We start from the raw sequence: 21,020 nt of genomic DNA, 5'->3' as shown, positions 1-21,020 counted from the left end.
TTATCAGAACATGAAACTTAGAATTAATTATCTAGACTAGGGCCATAGTAGCCACAAAAGTCTCTCTGCTCACACTTCAGAGTGAATAAATGAAGGAAGAAGGGAATATTCCACATAAGCAACATACAGCACAGGGAGCATATACAAAATAATCTGATCTCCTTTTAACGAATTTCACAACCTGATTTCCACAATACCATATTGTCTGATTTAAAAAACAAACCTGCTATATAGGTTATCCCAAATGTTCTGAGGCAGCATCAATACCAGGTCTTCAATATAACTAGCTTTTCGTGGAGGAACACCTAAAAAAGTTTAAATGGGTCTGTCTCATTCTTAAATTCCTTTATATTACTTTTAACTGATTAATCACTGGTGTTTTTTCCAATCATTATTCTTAAAAACTCTCCCCAAATGGTTAAAAATTAAGTATATGTTCCTAAAGATGAACATATTTCTTGAAATAGAGAAAAATAAGTTAACCAAGATGTTCAAGTACTTAACTTACATAAATCTTTACTAAGCCTTGACTGTGTATTGGGGCAAGCCAGAGATAAATCAGAGACAGTCTTTCCTTCATGGAGCTTATGAGCTAGCAGTAGAAATGAAGAATTTATATGAATAACCATAATAAAAGGCAGGCACAGATAAATGCCATAAAAGGATTATAGGGAGATTTGGAACCAGAAGAGACTTAAGTTAGTAGCTCAAGTAGGGAAATAATAAGAGAAAAATTCACATACAGAAATATTTTCAAGGTTTAGATTTCTAAATCCAATACAGGACATTCCTACTATCTCTTGTGGTTTCACTGCAAAAATAATTAATTAATGAGAATATCAAGTCTTCAACCATGAAATTTAATTAAGGTGTCACACCAAGGTTGTCATGGAAACAAGCACTAACACAGTCACAAAGGCATAAATTACATTTAGCAAATAACTGCATGAGGTTTTTTTGCTAAACTCCGAGTACATTTTCATAGTTAGGAAAAGAGTCAGCTATTCATTTAGACAAAAGGGATAAGAGCCATGGATACAGTTGGAGCTGCATGTCTCTCAGCTGAGAAAAATGATGGGCAATAGAAGTGTTCACTGCACCGTAATTACCTGTTTATGCATCTGTCTTTACTATGAAATTAAAGCTATGCAAATAGAAATAGTGTTTCTGGTATTTTCAGGCTCTAGCACAGGGTTTGGAACAGGTACTCAGTAAATATCTGTTCTATGAAAAGGCTACAGATTGCCTATAATTAGAAGAAAAAGCTAATTTCTGAAACCATAGCAAAATAAACACATTTAAGTTGGAATGTAGATGGGGAAATGGAAAATAAATGGAAGAGGAAAATTCTTGGCTCTTTCCTTATTTGTAAATTATTTAACAGCAAATCCCTACCACTACTTTCCATTACAGAGTTTCTTACCTCCATGAATACAGAGAAAATCATTATTTGAAATAGGGCCAGGTTCAGCAAAGGTCTTAAATTTATTTAGCCACTGTCGAGAAATATAAAACTGAAGGAGACTTGGTTCCATTATGTTCAACAAATTTGATATCCTCCGCCTCTCTTTTTGTGCTTCTTCACTGCTCTTCCTATTAAGGGACAGTGATTCATTAAATTCAATATGCATTTTACTCCATTAGATTAGTAAGTGGATTTTTCCGCTCACTTATTAGACTTAGCACACACATTAACACAGTCATCCCTCTCTATCCGTGGGGGATTGGTTCCAGGACCCTTGCAAATACCAAAATCTGTGGATGCTTAATTTCCTTATATAAAATGGTGTAGCATTTGCATATAACCTATGCACAGCCTCTCATATACTTTAAATCATCTCTAGATTACTTATAATACCTAAAAAATGTAAATGCTATGCAAACACTGGTAAATACAGCATAAGTGGTATGTAGATAGTACTGGTGTGCAATTTTAAGTTTTGCTTTTTGGAACTTTCTGGAATCTTTTTCCCCCCAATATTTTCAATATGCTGTTGGCTGAATCCTCGGATGTGGAACCAATGGATATGGAGGGTGGACTGTACTGTGAATCTTGTTAGGTCTTGAAAATTATTCATGAGAAATATACTTTGTTCCACCCTGCCCCCACTACATTACACACTCTAGGGGTGATACTATATCTTAACTACTAGTATCCACATAACTATTGCTATAGAACAGACATTCAAATGATTGCTAATAAGATCTAAACAGTTAATCTGCTTTCCTGTTTTAGTAGTTATTACAATCTTTTAGAAGATACTAAAAGGTACCAAGGATTTATTTTTATATTAATACCTCCTTTTTTTAAAAAATTTTTATTTTGGCCATGCCACGTGGCATGCAGAACTTCCCCGACCAGGGATTGAACCCATGCCCCCTGCATTGGAAGTGCGGAGTCTTAACCACTGGACCACCAGGGAAGTCCAATACTTCCTTTATCAGCTATGTTAGGAGAAAATATCGTTCTTAATTCCTACTGTCAGTGCCTAATTTTTAAAATTAAAACCAGTCTTTCTAAAACAAAATATCTTCCTTTGCCCTTCAACTAAATGACTTAACATTCTCTTAACAAAAGATCATTCTGCATGCAACCTTTCACTTTTACTCACATAATGAAATGAGAGTAAAACAATTTCTAATCTTTACTCAGAAATCCACTTTGAAAGTCTTAGAAGTCACTGTTAACCTCAACATGAGATGTTCTGTCATATTTGTCAAAACAGCCTATCCAGGAGAGTTATTTCCTCACCTGTAGAAGAGAACATAAGCTTCTGCATTTTGTACAGTAGATTCTGAAACTTCAGTGACACTTTGGTCATCAAATTCATACCAGAGATTATTTAAATTGTTTCGGCAGTAGGCAATATAGTGTCCACCTGAATTTAAGCAGAAAAAATTTAAATAATTTCAGTAATAAAAAGATATAGCAAGAACTATCTCCGTATTTTTTTCCAGTAGGTACCCTTGCCACCACCACTTGAGGAAATGAAAATCAGGACAGAGAACGTAACCTTAAAATCCCAGTGTAAAAATAATCATGTTAAAGTCCTTATAATTTAGCTTTACATAAAACATAATTTCCAGTATTTTAAACTTCAGAGTAAAATTATTCAATTTCCTAAAATTTCTGACATGTTTTTAATAACCAAAATAAAATAATTAATAAAAATCTACTTTTATACTTTTTTCTTTTGTTCAATCAGGTCTTGTTTAAGAGATCAATTCAGATGTTTCTTTTTTTTTAAATCTAAAAACATATGTCAAACTTGGATACTTACTACTTGCAGTTCCATGGTGACAAATGACTGACAGAAGATCATAGGTAACAATTTGAGCTGGACTATCTTTAGCAAGAAATGGCTGAAGATCCAGGCCTTCCAGTGGAAATGAAACATGGGTACTAATTTTGGTGGAAAACATCAGTTCATGTCTGAATCTTTTAAGATGGATGCACAAAATCTTTTTAAAAGAGAAACGTAGGATTATTTAAAATTCTGTTTCATATGCTACATAAAAGAGTCTATTAAATATACATATTGTCAAGATTAAACATTATCCTGCAATTCTGATAACCTGATTCCAGAGATGTTAAAATGTGGAAATGATGAAACATGGTACTTCCTAAGTTCATAGCTACTGGCTTCTCCAATTTTACACTTTATACCTGCAAGACCCCACAGTATCTGATTAAACTGTGTTCAACACAGTTTTACTGCTAAGGGCACTTACTTGGTATGCAACTCAATATTTAAAAAATGGATAATCTTAATAGGGTATACACAGCCACTGGTCAATAGAACCATTCCATTCTTCAACCAAAGCTAAAGAATTTACTACACTGTGTTATATTAATGCCTTACCTACCACATAAAATAAATTAAATTGTGATAAAGCCCATACCTCAGGAAACTTTTGTACTTTACAAAACTTTACTCCATTCCTCAATCTAAAGGGTGAAAAGAGAAAACTCATTTTAGTAAACCTGTTTCCCATACAAATCTACAAAACCTTTAGTATTTTCAAATATACAGCAAAATCTTTTAGATAATGCAGAAATAAAGGTATCAGACTAAAAATGCTTACTACTGAATTATACACTACCAATTAAAAAAATACTAATAAAACACTGGAACCCCTTATTGTAAAAAAATTATTTAAATTAAGACATCAGCAATAAAAATTTAGAGTTGTATAATTCTTTGATGAAAATCTACTATCTATGGCCTGGCTATGCCTTTATAACATTCAGATATCACAGAAAACTGGGTAAAATAAAATCCCAATTTTATAGAATTGGTTGGTCAGGTCAATATATTACAACCTTATTCCTAAATGTGAAAACAAATAACTTAAAATAGAGTGGTTATTATTAATAATCAAAAAAAATTTTTTTTTCGGCCACACCACACGGCTTGTAGGATCTTAGTTCCCCAACCAGTGATCGAACCCGGGCCCTCAGCAGTGAAAGCGCAGAGTCCTAACCACTGGACTGCCAGGGAATTCCCAAAAATCAATATTAATTTATACTTGACAGATCTCTACTTTGGATTCTGGGGTAGATGCAAGTTCTTTTCCATCTTCACTATTATCTTTTTCCTAGTTGGCACTGTTTTTCCAAGAAAGATTCCCGCTCTGGGCCAACTCGGTCTTCAGCTATCAGCTGTGGCTTCAAGGACAAACTGATAATAAATACTTTCCAATTCACTAGAGGTGTATTTTTTTCTAGAAAGTACAAAGCAGCTTTTCTTCCTTATTGACCTAACAATATACTATTCCTTTTTGTAATGAAGAAGACCAACAGCTGCAGATTAACATTTCCCTGGGTTTTTGACAAAAGCCAGAAGTTTGTATTATGAAGACTCTATTAATAGATCTTATTCGGAGGCCATTATTTTTCTATCAGAGAGATTCAGAAAAGTTTTCCAGTTCACTCTACCTCAGACATATTTGCTTTCAATTCTCCATTTACTTTTCTTTTCTAACTCATCAACAAGAAGCCTTAAAAGCCTAAACTTATTACAAGATAGAAAAAGGCAGCTAGTAGTAGATATAAAGAAATAAAATCATACTTTTCTTAACTGTCTTCTTTATTCGGCTCTCATACAGCAGGTAACATTAGAGATGGTATAACCTTTCTGAATTTTACACAAACTTGAAACTATGTACCTTTATAGTCACTTTCACTTCCTAAATCTAGCCTGTTAAGGTGGTAAGCCAGAAAAGAATATTGCGTTATTTATGATGACAGAATTAACCTATGTAATAAAAATGTATGTTATATATCCTAGTATATATTTACAACATATTTGGAAAATGTTTTATGCAAAATTACATACTTATTTTATATCTTAAAATACACTGTCACATCTTAGCTAAGCCTATTAAGTTTGTTAAATTTTTAACCTCAGATTTGTTTTGCAGAACAACCATTCATTTTTTACTAGGACAAAGCTTACTGGCCTTTATATTTTTCTAAATAAAACAGAAAATTAACCCTACATGCCCAATTCAAATTACCAAGAAAAATACCATTTAAAATACAAAACATGCAATTGAAAGCATTGCCAATGACACTTACTTTTTGCATTTTTCACAACTGTACATATTGTCACCTGAAAACAGAACAGATCTGGTCATTCCTCTCAAACTAAAAGCAAGTTATTTTCTTTTGGTTCTTAAATTCTTTGAGCTTGCAATGCTGAACCAGTAGAACAGTAACACAAAGCTCACATTTTTTAGTCTCTGCTCGAGTCAGCACGTTTACCACACCTACAACACCCTTTACCTGCTCTTTTTTCAACCTTGAAGGAGTATCTCAAATAACATCCTGTACACTTATTCACTCAACAAAATTTACTGGCTGCTTGTTATGTGTCCAAGCAAGGTGCTGGACACACAAAAATAGTGAAGGCTTGGATCTTAAATACTATGGAGAAATTCAGACTAATCCAGATATACAAGTAAGTTTTTAATATTTTGGTTGAATTTTCTCTTGTATCAATCCCAGAGAAGATTTTAGACACTTCAAATACCGTATTGTCTAGTACTATAGGAATTTGTATCAATTATTTCAGGATATTATTTATAGTGTTTATGTTGTCATGGTAGATACTGGCACTGTGGCAATATGGGCAAGTACAATTTGAGCTGCCTCAAAATTCAGCTTTGGGCTTCCCTGGTGGCACAGTGGTTAAGAATCCACCCGCCAATGTAGTGGACACTGGTTTGAGCCCTGGTCCAGGACGATCCCACATGCTGCAGAGCAACTAAGCCCGTGCGCCACAACTACTGAGCCTGCATGCACTCTAGAGCCCGCAAGCCACAACTACTGAGTGCACATGCCACAACTACTGAAGCTCGCGCGCCTACAGCCCGTGCTCCGCAACAAGAGAAGACACCACAGTGAGAAGCCCGCACGCCGCAAAGAAGAGCAGCCCCCGCTCGACGCAACTAGAGAAAGCCCGCACACAGCAAGGAAGACCCAACACAGCCAAAAATAAATTTTTTAAAAAACTCAGCTTTTATGAATACATTCTATATTTAGTCCCACTAGTATTTTAGATCACTCACAACAGTTTAGCCATAGATGAAAACTATTTCGTATTTCTTACCTTTTAGTTCATCTCTGGCGAAGAAGGCAGCAAGACAATCTTGCAAGGTTACTATTGGACCCCAAAACCAGCTAGGGACACATGAGACAACAAACCTGAAACATTATTGATAGAAAAAAGAAAGGAAATGTTCTGCCAGTATAGCAGAAACAGCAGTTTTAACAATCAACTAATACAAAGAAAACACATACATACCTCTTCACATATTCCATGAAAAAAGCTATCCACCCTTGTGGAGCATATGCTTCGCCACATGATCCTGCTTTGACTATAGATGTTGGATGACTTGATGAATGCAGCTTAGCAAGGTCTTCCTTGCCAGGAATCGGCAAGGACAGATCTTGAAAGGTCTCGAGGGTTACAGACACCTAAAATTGTTTTGTGTTTTAAGAATGGGATGAAAATAATCCAGCACAAACATTTGAGGATAGATTTTAGACAGCAAAGATCAAAGCAAGTTATAATAAGAAAAAACAAAAAAAACAAACTGCTTTTTATATAGTAAAAAAAGCTAAAATAGTAATAACGAAAGCAAAATTGCTTTGTACCAGATGCTGTTCTAAATTTAATCTTCACATAAACCTTATGAGGTAACTACTAACATCCCCATTAGTCAAGGACATTGCAGTAAAGAGAAGTATCTCACACACAGCCACCGTAGCCTGAGTTCCAAACTGTTTAAGCACTACTGCATTTATTTTTGAAAATGACCTCTAGTGATAGTTTTTAAATGTAGCTTAAAAAACAAGATGCGAAACCTAAACAGCTGAAAACATTTCAGTATAATTCCATTTAAATATCTGGTACCAAAATAGCCTACATTAAGATAATCCTATTGAAAACCCTTAGATTTGACTTAATTCTAACACAATAACTGAAAACTTACTTTGGGGTTTTGTTTTTTTTTTTGACATAGTTCATTTTACATTTATCTTAATTATATTCATCACTGCACTGAAGTAAAACTGTTCTTAAGAAAACCTCTAGGAAACTCAGGAATTTAGAGGTATTATTAAAAATCTCATGATGATTTTAATTCATGCTCTTGTTTATGAACCTGATACTACTTTTATTATCTGAATCCAAACTTAACATGGGAAAATATTTACAAGCCATACAACCAAGTGGAGAAGATACATACATAGCCTTGTGCCTGTGAATAACAACAGTTTCCTACTAATTTCATCAGCCTTGGGAGAATATGCATGTGTTACAAATTCTCGTTGCTGAGCAACATATCTCCTTTGTATGTGACCAGAGATGAAGAACTGAGTTAATTCTTCCTGCTAAATGCGTGCCTGTCCAGTGACAGGTCAAGACCCATCCTTAAATCACTATGTTACTACTGCTTCCAAAAAACAAGTTCTACTCCTAGAATCAATTTATACTTTTTCAAACACAAGAAATACATGTATAATCATCAACAACAAGAAAAGACATTAAACTTTCACACCATTTTGTCAGTTTTTTTTTTAAAAAAGAGCATTTGACAGAAATTTCCTGTGTATTACAATCCTTTCATACTCACCCTATCACAAGTCAGACACTGCACTGAACTAATGATTGTTCCATCAAATATGTCTGAAATAACACTTCGGTATTTCTTGTGCTGTTTTTTTCTCTTTGGAGATGATGCAGACTGAACTAGGATTGAAAAACAAGTACAGACATTTTTTTAGAAATCAAAGTAGTTCCTTTAGCATTTTTTTCTGAAATTTTTTAACAGCAAAATTACTATGCTGAAGAAATTTGTCAAAATACCATTCAAAAGCATTACCTAAAGAAAACACACACACACACACACAAAACCTCAAAGAGAAACCATGATGAAATAGAAAGTATTCAGCTTCCCATCTTGACTTCAACCAGAATAGTTTTGCTTTTACTTATTTGTTTCTGCTCCCAAGTAAGGCTTTATTTGAAGAAAGGATTCTATTAAGCTTTGAGAGTTCTTTATATATTTTATATACAAGTCCTTTGTCAGCTAAGCGATTTGCAAATATTTTCTTCCAATCATCTTTTCATTCTCTTAATGGTGTCTTTTGCCAAGAAAGATTTTAATTTTTTTTCTTTTACGGATCATGCTTTTGATGTCTTTGATGTTTTTAAAGAATTCTAACATAAGGTCATGAAAACTCTTATAAGAGTTTTACAGTTTTACATTTTCTAATACTGGAACTTTCATACATAGCTGGTCGGAAAGCAAAATGATACAGCCACTCCGAAAAACAATTTCATACAACATTAAGCATAAAACTAACATAAAACCCAATAACCCCACATCCAGGTGTTTACCCTAAACAAATGAAAATTTATGTTCATACAGAAACCAGTACATAAATGTTTATAGCAACATTATTCATAATTGCCAAAAACTGGAAACAAATTCAAGTATTTGTCAGTGAGTGAATAAATAGTAGTACGGTCACATAATGAAATACTACTCAGTAATAAAAAAGAACTATTCAGACCTGCGACATGACTGTATCTCAAATTCATTACGCTAAGTGAAAGCAGCCTGTTTCAAAAGACTACGTCTGTATGATTCTCTTTATATGACATTCTGCAAAAGGAAATACAATAGGAATAGAGAACAGATTCATAGGGCTGGGGCTTTGGGAGGAGTAGTGGGAGGGTCTGGTAGTATAAGGGAATTCTTTGGGGTACTGGAGCTGTTCTATATTCTGTTTGTGGTGATGGTAACAATCTGTGCACATGTTGAAACTCAGACCCCTACACCAAAAGAGTGAATTCTGTTGTATGTAAATTTGTGCCACACACACACAAAAATTTTAAATCATGGTTGTGTAAAACTATGCTGTCAATTTTAAAAGCTTGAATAATATTTCATAATAAACACTTTAAACTATCAAAGCAAAGGAACCTGAATAACTGAAACTTCTACCTTTTTTGTGTGTGGGTGCCAATCCTGGCCACAAACTGCCTGATTTCGGAGGGCTTGCTGATAAACGTGGGTTAACACCTTCACTTGATGGGAGGGTCTGTGATGTAGACAGCTCATTCAAATGGACATCAGTAATATATTCTGTAATATTTAAAATTTGTATTATTACATTAAATAGTAAAATTATCCCACCTGTCAAATAAAGCTTTCTGCATTTGAGATTTTGAACACAACTTACATTAATAAATGTCAGGTAAAATACCTGATAGACATTAGGCTTGCTAAGCAAACTAACAGTGATTTTCCCCCTAGGAATCTAATTAACGTTTACAACACATTACTGTTGTAGGCAATCCAGAAATTGTGCAAATATAAGTGTGGAAATATAAAGCCAAAGAGGATCATATTTGTCCTAACTTAGTATTTAAAAAACAAAAGCAATTTAGGGCAGTTTTTTAGAAAGCTTTAAAACTATATGGGAGAAAAAGAGATTATCCTCCCAAACGGACATAGTAAGCAAAATCTAACAAGAAATTTAGGCATGGACTTCCCTGGTGGTGCAGTGGTTGGGAATCCACCTGCCAGTGCAGGGGACATGGGTTCGATCCCTGGTCCGGGAGGATCCCACATGCCACGGGGCAGCTGAGCCAGTGCGCCACAACTACTGAGCCTATGTGCCACAACTACTGAAGCCCACACCCCTAGAGCCTATGCTCTACAACAAGAGAAGCCACTGCAAGGAGAAGCCCACGCATAGCAACAAAGACCCAATGCAGCCAAAAATAAATAAATTAATTAAAAACATAAAGAAATTTAGGCATAAAGTCTGTTATAAACGGAAATAAAACCCTCTGCCAGAAAAAAAACACCTTTTTTGGAATTAAATTATGAATCAAGAAAATATAAGCTCTATGAGAGCTATCTTGATTTGCTGTTGGATTCCTAGTACATAACATATATTCCAGGGCAAGAGACTGCTCAAAAAGTATTTGAGTGAAGAAAAGATAATTGTACATAATAGACCCTGAAACAGAATGATTTCAGGGATTTTTCCAGATAATGCAAAATAAATGGCTTTTATTACTTCCACAGAGGCATTTCTCATTATCCCAACCATGACTAAAAGCAGACTGCATGATACTGGGGGAAGAAAGAGGAGGAGACTCGCTCTAGCCTTTCAGAAGGGAATAAAGTTAATATCATCTAGGTCAGGGACTGGCAAATGATTCCTGTAAAAGACCAGAGAGTAAATATTTTAGGTTTGGCATGTCATATATAGTCTTTGTCACATTTTTCAATCAGAAAATGTAAAAGCTCAGATCCCTGATCCAGGTCATCAATTAGTTACTAATTGTAAGAATAAACTTGCTATGCAACAATAAAGAACCAGTATGTCAAGTAATCAGGCTTAATCAGGCTTTTGATGAGGAAAGGCTAGACAGCAGACGGCTAAGTCTTTCAATACTGAAATTTCACATATCTATTGACTAAACAACTTCTAACCACATCTAAACTTCTAAACATAACGTCAGTATAATCAAGGAGCCTAACACGTTTTCCTGACTAGAAGGCATTTATGCACTGCACATGGGTGAACCACAAGTATTCCTGTGGTTAAGGAAATATCCTTCTCCTCCAGAAAAAATGTGGGGTTCAAAAACGTAAGTAAATTGTTTAGTAGTTCCTACTCTTCAGTAATTACAAAAGATAAATTTTTTATGTTCCTTGTCTGCCACTTATTTTAAGGTCAGAGAATCTCTGATGGTTTAATTTTATGTGCTTTGGAGAATTAAATACCACATTAAGCTAACACAAGTTAACCCTAGAAGAAATAAATGTAAAATGCAAAGCAACCTAGCTCAACTATCTTTCATTTGGCCACTTGCCCTTTCCCAAAGGAACAATGACACGTATAATGGTATAATCTATCGTAACAGGGTTCATTATAGTTAATTAAACTCCTATGCCAAACATACACCAAGTATTTCATAGCTTATATGACTCCAATGACAGCAATCTAAATCTAACAGTCTACAATTTGGATTATTTTGCTATTTTGCAGATCTCAACCAAATCTGCTTTAAATGACATTAACTTAACACTCACATGCAAATAGTACTAAACTCTACCAGTTAGAAAGCCCAAAAGTAACGTCTATTTAATGCCCTCTTTCTTTCAATTAGTACGGTTGGACTATAATGTCATATACTACACACAAAATATTAAGCTAAAGCTATTAATTATTCTATTTCATTTTTATTATGCTAAATATAAACTGTGAACATTAACATGTAAATTAGAAATGTATTCTAAAGTCACATGTCAGGCTAATTCCGCTCTCCCCCAAATCAGAAAATGGTAAAATTACAAATATCATCTTAAATATAAACATATCTTGGGGCTTCCCTGGTGGCACAGTGGTTGAGAGTCTACCTGCCGATGCAGGGGACATGGGTTCGTGCCCCGGTCCGGGAAGACCCCACATGCCGCAGAGTGGCTGGGCCCATGAGCCATGGCCGCTGAGCCTGCACGTCCAGAGCCTGTGCTCCGCAACGGGAGAGGCCACAACAGTGAGAGGCCCACATACCACACACACACACACACACACACACACACACACACACACAAAAATATATATATATATATATATATATATATATATATATATAAACACATCTTGCACCCTTTGTCTAAAAATGAAACAGTATCATTTGAAAATTATAAAAATTGTCACCTGAAGCTCTGCTGTGTATTTGCACTTTGACAGTTTCCTGATTGTTCAAGTCAACTGTTTCAGACACAGAGTCTCTATCTAATTCTCCTTCAGAATTCGCTTTATTAATCTTATTGCACATCTTCTCTTTTTGCCAATCTTTTGACATTTCTGAATTGTTTTCATCATCCTGAATTAACATTGTTGTTTCATTATTATCTTCAGAAAAGCTTCTAGACCCATTTTCATTTTCGGCTTTATCACTGCTGCTACAAGATTCACAAGACTGAAAATCTGCATCTGACTGGCTCTTGTCTTCCTCCATGGTCTCCTCAGTCATTATAGTTTGAGGATCCTCTTCTACTTCCATGACCTGTTCTTTCAGTTCTTCATGAAGCAGATCCATTAAACATCGAAGGAATTCTTGAGCATCCTAATATATAAGCAACATAGATATTACCATTTCATTAAAAATACATGTATGTAGAAATGAGAAAATACACAAAATGTGGTAAGTGATTTCTAAATGTGTAGCATTATACTAAGGAAATACAACTTTGTAGACATAAGGCATTGGAGGGATAGGAAGCACTAAGTTCTAAAAAGTTATGTAAATAAAACAAAAGTAATTAAAAAACTGAACATGTATTTCAATTAAAACTAAAAAAAACAATAAACAACAGCAACAAAAAACTGAAGATGATCTGGAGGTCAGCTTTAGTACTGCTGCTGTTTTAAAAAACTTGAGTAAGGATTTGCCTCATCTGACAATATGAATTCAGAGAGATATCCTAAATTCAAGTATAAGTTTGGCTTAAAACTAAAGCTTTATCCAATTTTGCACTGTATCTCAAAAATCCTTGACCAACCTAGAATGTTTATTGAAAATACAAATTCATAGGCCCCAACTTATGTCTACCAAGTCTCTGTGATCCAGGAATTTGCAACAGAAAAAGTTAACAGAGAACAGGTATTGTTTTGAAAAAGAAACACATGTGAGGACCAGGTATTAACATGAAAAAACATTATATAAAGTACAATAATTGAAACTGCCATTGGTATCAATCCAAAAAATTACAGGTCGGTGAAACAGATTAGAAAGCCCAGAAACAGACCTTATTATACATTAATGTAAGCATCAAATTAATAAAGAAGAAACTTTTAAAACCAGATAAGAAAATTCTTAAATCTGTAGTTTCGTACAATTTGTTAGCTGTTTGCGAAAAATTAAATTTGGATTATATTGTAATGTGAAATAAATGACACATGTCTAAAGAATTTTTTTTAATTAAATCAGAAAATACAGGTAAAATTTATCTCTGGATGTGGAACTTTTCAAAGCTAAAAGTGCTAGAATATACTGACATATTTAAACACCCCCAAATTTAAAATTTCTAGAAAAATATGAAATTAAGAGAAATGTGGAAAAATGTAAGCCAAAAATATGATATGGGGTTATTATTCTTAGAATAGCAAATGAGTATATAATAGCATAATGCATAATAGCATTTTGCAAATGTATTAAAGATTAATATTATGAATAAAAAGCAATAAAGACGTACCTGCTGAGAATACCCCCGAAATGTTGGATTTACAGTTTTAATTCCTTGAAACAGATTAGTAGGCACAACAAATCCTGGCCTGAGGAAGAAAACATTTTTAGGAAGAAATCTGTGATTTTTAGTTTTCATTTTAGAAATGAGCAATCAGGGACTTCCTTGATGGTCCAGTGGTTGAGAATCCACCTTCCAATGCAGGGGACACAGGTTTGATCCCTGGTCAGGGAACTAAGATCCCACATGCCGCGGGGCAACTAAGCCCGCGCTCCAAAACTAAGGAGCCCATGTGCCACAACTAAAGAGCCCGCATGCCGCAACTACAGAGCCCAAGTGCTCTGGAGCCCATGCAACACAACTAAAGAGCCTGTGTGGTACAACTACTGAGCCCGCACACTCTGGAGCCTTCGTGCCACAACTAGAGAGAAGCCCGCATGAGCAATAAAGACCCGACACAGCCAAAAATAAATAATAATAATAATAAAAGAAACGAACAATCAAAAATTCAAAGAGTTAAACTGAAAAGTATTTGTGTTTCAAAAAATCATTCAAGGGCTTCCCTGGTGGCGCAGTGGTTGAGAGTCTGCCTGCCGATGCAGGGGACACAGGTTCGTGCCCTGGTCCGGGAAGATCCCACATGCCGCGGAGTGGCTGGGCCCGTGAGCCATGGCCGCTGAGCCTGCGCGTCCGGAGCCTGTGCTCCGTAACGGGAGAGGCCACAACAGTGAGAGGCCTGCGTACCGCAAAAAAAAAAAAAAAAAAAAAAAATCATTCAAAATTGCCCAATACTGGGACTTCCCTGGTGGTCCAGTGGCTGAGACTCCACACTCCCAATGCAGGGGACCCAGGTTTGATCCCTGGTCAGGGAACTAGATCCCACATGCCGCAACTAAGACCCGGCACAGCCAAATAAACAAATAAATATTTTTTTAAAAAAGAGGGCGTGTGTGGTGGTGGTGGGATGAATTGGGAGATTGGGGTTGACATAGATACACTAATATGTATAAAATAGATAACTAATAAGAAGCTGCTGTATAAAAAAATAAAATAAAATTTAAAAATACAGGGACTTCCCTGGTGGCGCAGTGGTTAAGAATCTGCCTGTCAATACAGGGGACACGGGTTTGGTCCAGGAAGGTCCCACATGCTGTGGAGCAACTAAGCCCATGCGCCACAACTACTGAGCCCGCGCTCTAGAGCCCACGAGCCACAACTACTGATGCCCACGCGCCTAGATCCTGTGCTCCGCAACAAGAGGAGCCACCACAATGAGAAGCCAGCGCACCGCAACGAAGAGTAGCCCCTGCTCACCACAACTAGAGAAAGCCCGTGCATAGCAATGAAGACCCAACATAGCCAAAAATAAATAAATTGATGAATTAATTTTTAAAAAAAGAAAAAAAGACTGCCCCTTCGTTTAAAAAAGAAAACAGTGAGAAAAAAAAGAGAAAAAAAACAAAAACAAACAAAAAGATTGCCCAGTATTATGCTTCACAGGTTCATCAAAATAGCTTATTTTTGATATTTAAGCTACGTAATTTATTGTTCTCCTCCCTAATGAAATGATTATGCTCTACTATATGACTTTTCAAAAACTACTTCTAATTACTTAAAATGATATTTTAATTACTTAAGATTCCTGGGATAAGTATATCTAGCACACTATCTAAATAAAAAATTTAAACCAGCCATCAAATACTCATGAAAACAAAAATGAAAAGTAAACCAGATGCAAGATTTAATCACTTAAAATTCTGTACTATAACACTTCTGAAGTTTAGTAAACTTCCAAGAATATTAAGTTTATAGTTTCAGGGCAAAGAAGCTTAAACATAGCAGTTAATGGCTAGTTCTAGCTATGCAGTAAGGAACTTAGAAACATTAGAACCCTTGGCAGCAACAGGTAATACCCAATAGGGATAAATGACAAGAGAGAATTCCGTCTCTTGAATATTAGAAATGTGAATGATATATACCTTCACATCCCAAAATAATTCATTAAAACAATCTTTTCCTAGCATACTGAAATGACGGTAGTAACAAATTTTTAACTCAAGAGATACTCTTTAGTAGGGAGTCAAATATCTCAAAGAAAACTGAAGCATTAAGAATATAGGTACATGAAAGCTTTGGTGATTGTTTTCTTAGAAGAAAGGCTGGGCAGTTCTTAGGAATCATTAAATGCAACTTTCTGAATAGTTCTATTACAAAATATTACAGCAAACAATTATTTTTCTAATGCTACACTTAGAATAAATAAACATAAGCAGAAAAATAAACATACATATATGCCTCTATGGTCTGATTTTAGCATTGTGAGAATGCCTACTCCTGAATTAAAAATCAAAAGTGTCAGTAACAGCAGCTTTAACAGTTCAACATTTTATCTCCAGTCCAGATATTTCATTTGGATGTTCATTTTCAAATATAACATGCCCAAAACTGAATGTCTCAAATCTGTCTACTTTTTACAGCTCTATAAATGCACCTGCAAATGTTTAATATTTATGATATTCATTTAAAAATATAATAATGAAAATAAACATATTAAGTACATACCTGCTTTTATGCCACAGTTCTGTCATCAGTTTGAGATAACTTTTACAAATAGCTGGTTTCTTATCTGTTCGGGCTAGTCCTCCACAATCAAGAAAAAACTGTGTCAAAGGTGGGCTAGTTTAAAAAAAAAAAAAGGTTAAAAAAAAAAAAGTTAGACTGCAGTCACAGCTTAATACTGATTGACTTCTAGTCCTTCAATGAATTGACAGCATAAAGCCCTGTATCTGTTACTTCTTTGCTCCCTTTTACAGCTTCACATTCTTTCCTTCATTATCTTGCTCAACCCATCAATCAGATTTGACCCACCACATCAGAGTCCTCAATGCTGCCAAATCCAGTAAACACCTTTCATTTCCCCCTCAGTAGCATCTGTCACAGGTGGTTTACCCATTTCTCTTGACCAATGTAATGCACTTTTTTACTTTTATTCTTGACCTCTCTGGTAACTCTTTTCCCTCTTTATTGTTTTTTCTGCTCTTACCAGGTATATAACTATCAGGGTTCCTCAGGACTTGATCCTATGACTTTTCATCTCTTCCCTAGGTGATTGTCTGCAGAACATTCCATACTGCACATACCTACTTTACAGGACTACAATTAAGAAAAAAAATCTAATTGCTTTATTAGAGACTTTCCACCTACAGAAAAATATAAAATATTTTCCTAGGACCTCTGAACTAAAAGTGATTTGAGGAATTAATTAGTTCAAGCTCCTCGTTTTCTAGATGTAAAAACAAGTAACTTCCTCAAAGACATACAACCACCTAGGGTCTGAGCCAGGACCAGCAGTCTTAGGAAACTACAGGCACGATCAAAGCAACCCCATTGGGACAACAATGGATTATGTCCCAACTCAGTTTCTTGCCTACTCTACCTTAAGAGTTATTCAACAAGAAAGAGGAAATAACTTTTTCAGGAATATTTAGGCTTTAGTTAATCCAGATAATTTTTTAAGTGGGGGCATTTCAGAAAAGGGGGGGAGGCAGCACTATGTGTTGAGAGGGGTGAGGGAAGAGGTACAGCAAGGATTTAATGGGATCCTGTTGGCTAGGGGAATTGAATATAATTGTCACCTCTTTCCCATATTACTATTAATATATATTTCTTTTTTTTCTCTTCTCACTCCTTTTTTCTCAGTGTACTACAGCAGCACGGTTTTCTGCTCCAAGAGTAACTCTATTAGTTTTTTAAAAATAATTTTATTTTATTTATTTATTTTTGGCTGCACTGGATCTTTGTTGCTGTGCGTGGGCTTTCTCTCGTTGCAGTGAGTGGGGGCTACTCTTCGTTGCAGTGTGCGGGCTTCTCATTGTGGTGGCTTCTCTTGTTGCGGAGCACAGGCTCTAGGCTCGCAGACTTCAGTAGCTGCGGCACGTGCGCAGGCTCAGTAGTTGTAGCTCGTGGGCTCTGGAGCATGGGCTCAGTAGTTGTGGCGCACAGTCTCAGTAGTTGTGGCGCACAGGCTTAGTTGCTCCGTGGCATGTGGGATCTTCCCAGACCAGGGATCAAACCCGTGTCCCCTGCCTTGGCAGGTGGATTCCTAACCACTGCACCAGCAGGGAAGTCCTCCAAGAGTAACTTTAAAAAACTATACTAAAACAATTAATTTATCTACTTACCAATTGGAAAGAGCCTGCAAAGCTGCATTCATATAACAAGTATTTCCAATATTTTTCAAACCTGTAAGACCTATTAGGAAAAATTATAAGTTATGTCATCATTCAATAATGCAATGACTCAATTTTATGAGTGTTTGCTGAATATGTAACTAGGTAATTATTATGGCTCCCAAACTATGTTAAGGAAATACAAAATACATTATAGAAATACAAACAGCAACTTGAATAACTCAAAGAGGTTAGACTTACACCAAAGTGTTAATTTTCAGAAAATTATTTAAATATATCCTTAAAGGGTTAAGATTCCCTTACATCAACTATAAAACAAAAAAGTCTCTACTAAACTATACAGATAGTTTATACTAAGAACTGTGGGCTTTAGTAAAGTGATGCCAGAGAAACGAAGCATCAAAGTTGTCAGTTTGCTTTTTCACAGACACAATTTTACTCGGTCAAATTTCAGAATTTTTTAAAAAATACAATTACTTTATTGATTTATTACAATCAAATACTGCCAACTAGCATTACTTCCACTCATGCATCATTAAAAACAAAAGGATATTTCCTTGGTATTTTCAAGTGATGCATAATACAATAAATAAACAAAAAAAGTTAGAACTTAAAAATGCACCCTGATTAATTATGTAAACTGATAATTTTTTTTAAAAAGCATAACCGATAATCTGATTCCTAGAATTTTTTTTTGTAATTATCTTCTGATCATCTCTAGATTTTGAAATTTTCACATGATACAATTTCCTAAAGAAATGGACAGTAGCATACAAAGGAGTGTTATACAGGAGAATTATTTTACCTCTTGCCTTAAGTTCATCTTCTTCTTCCACTTCTACGTCCAGATCATCAAATACAGCAACCAGAGGAGTTTTTAATGTTGTGTTACTGGGTATTTTAAAATCCTGGAAAACAGAAAAGATAGCAGGCTTGAACAAATCCTTAGGTCAAAAATTTTTTTAAATTTGTTCACAGCTTATCTGTAGACTTCTACAATCTCTCCTGATACTTGTTACTAAAGTTATTTTGCATCCTTTTATGCATATGAAATAGTTTTAAATATTTTTTTAAATTCCAATATTAATTCCTGAGAATTGGATTAACTCAAGAGGTTGCAACTGGTGACTTGGTCAAATGCTAGTCCACACTGTTTTAAAAAAAAAAAGGACAAAAACCGAAACAAACGCAAAACTTTGAGCTAATATTTTAAAAATTGAGTGAGCTCACATAAAAATCAAATTCTGCAAGTTCTCTTCTAATAGCAGAAGATCAAAGTACACTGAACCCATTTAGCAACCATCAGTGGGAGGAGGAAACTTAACAGCAGAATGTACTTAGCATGTGCTCTCCAACTTATTACAGCCTATTTCTCTTCTTCAAGGCATGCATATATGCACTTATACCCACCCACTTTATACATTTACTTTACCTTCCTGGCATCTGTAGATACTAGATATTTGGGTAGGCCCCATATTCTCACTTTGGTGTATTGAAATACAGAGAAGTAGAGCAGCTTTAAAAAAAATCATTCAAAATCTTACCTCCTACAAAACTGTTTGAAAAATCTTAATGACATTTGAATGGTTTCCAATACTGTTATTCTATAATTAATGTTCTGATGAACTGGGTTCAAACAGCCTATAAATTTTATACTGCTAAAAAAATCTGTACAAATAACTTTCTTTTTCTTCTGAGTAATTTCTTCAACAATGGGATCATCAGGAAGTTGTATGAAATTAAATTCATGCCTTTTATGTGTTATAAATATAACTCACCAGAAAATTATTTACAAGCTATCAGAAAAGTATCAGTATACTTATTCAACCAGATTCAGCATTCACTAAGAGTTTGCAATCATAATCTATTTGGGCAGAAATGGCAGATAGCTGTTTTAACTTACTTTTCTTTAGTCAGTGATGATTATTTTCTCGATGTGTTTTAATTTGTATTTCTTCTTTGTGAACTATCTGTACTTATTCTTTAGATTATTATAAATTGTTATCAGTTCCTCATGTGATTAAACTTTTAATTATCACATTTTTGTTAATACTGTTAGAGGGTTCAGGTAAACTTATTTTCAAACTACCATGGCATTCAAAAGAAAACCAAAAAACACGTTTTTGAATGATAAATAGCTATCAGTAGGAGAAACAGTAATGATGGTAATTTATGAACTAGAGTTATTCAACTATGAAACTAGAAATGCAACAAGTATACCTTGTCTAAAATCTAGTCACTTGAAGTTATATAATGTGTGAGGCAAGCAAATTTACTATCACAAATATCTACCATCAGAATGTGATACAAAGATACAACACAAAAATTCTTAAGAATTGGTATCAAAGAACACAATTGTAGAAATACAATGTGATTTCTATAACACAGAAGGAAAAAACTCACTGATGTGTTAATTAAACCATACAGACCAAATGATGATAGGACACCAACTATTCTTATTTTTTTCATTCCTTTTCCTATTTTTTCTTTTTTTTTTTTTGGCCACACTGCGCGGCAGGCAGGATCTTAGTTCCCCAACTAGGGATCGAACCCGTGCGCCCTGAAGCGGAAGTGCGGAGTCTTACCCACTGGAGGGCCAGGGAAGTCCCTCCCTTTCCTATTTTTTATATGACTAGAAAAGTCTCAATATTAAGTGACCAATCTTTGCAAGCTTACCCATCTTTTGTAACCAAACACTGATGTTAAGCTTTAATGTATTCTATCTGGTTTTCAATAAATTAGTAAAATGTTTACAGTAATATACATGGGGGTGAAGCAGGGAGGGAAATGAGGAAAAGAGAGCTGAATTAGGGCCTATCAAAGAAGGCCCATCACCTCTCCTAGAAACAGACTGGCTAGAAAAAGAAACATGATTTAAACCAGCTGTTTTTTTAAGTTTTTAAGACACATCAGGTGCTTTTCCATCTTCAGACAGGTGTGGGCTTCAATTTCACTCTAATCCATCACTCTATAAAAGAACAAAGGCCAGCTTTGGTGTTTCATTTGAGGAAAAGAGGCACATTATGGAAATTTTTTAAAGTACAG

The 21,020-nt window shown here is 35.1% G+C and overlaps 1 protein-coding gene across 2 annotated transcripts in view; it reads right to left on the bottom strand.

Moving 5' to 3' along the window:
- Positions 1-21,020, bottom strand: part of USP33 (ubiquitin specific peptidase 33) — a 51,826-nt gene that overhangs the window by 13,363 nt on the left and 17,443 nt on the right. Inside the window, exons 6-20 of one of the 2 annotated variants that reach the window (XM_007458716.1) lie at positions 18,781-18,883; positions 17,967-18,036; positions 16,348-16,461; positions 13,795-13,873; positions 12,254-12,665; positions 9,520-9,660; positions 8,143-8,258; positions 6,810-6,982; positions 6,615-6,709; positions 5,582-5,615; positions 3,904-3,949; positions 3,282-3,462; positions 2,753-2,879; positions 1,424-1,593; positions 224-305 (exon numbers count right to left, since the gene is read on the bottom strand). In XM_007458716.1, coding sequence (XP_007458778.1) covers positions 224-305; positions 1,424-1,593; positions 2,753-2,879; positions 3,282-3,462; positions 3,904-3,949; positions 5,582-5,615; positions 6,615-6,709; positions 6,810-6,982; positions 8,143-8,258; positions 9,520-9,660; positions 12,254-12,665; positions 13,795-13,873; positions 16,348-16,461; positions 17,967-18,036; positions 18,781-18,883 — 1,943 coding nt within the window. The remainder of the gene's footprint in view (positions 1-223; positions 306-1,423; positions 1,594-2,752; positions 2,880-3,281; positions 3,463-3,903; positions 3,950-5,581; positions 5,616-6,614; positions 6,710-6,809; positions 6,983-8,142; positions 8,259-9,519; positions 9,661-12,253; positions 12,666-13,794; positions 13,874-16,347; positions 16,462-17,966; positions 18,037-18,780; positions 18,884-21,020) is intronic. The other variant, XM_007458717.1, reaches the window with a different exon arrangement.

The sequence above is a fragment of the Lipotes vexillifer genome, unplaced genomic scaffold (assembly GCF_000442215.2).
Source record: "Lipotes vexillifer unplaced genomic scaffold, Lipotes_vexillifer_v1.1 scaffold419, whole genome shotgun sequence".
In the NCBI taxonomy this organism is placed as follows: domain Eukaryota; kingdom Metazoa; phylum Chordata; class Mammalia; order Artiodactyla; family Lipotidae; genus Lipotes; species Lipotes vexillifer.
This window is presented reverse-complemented; position numbering and strand designations above follow the sequence as displayed.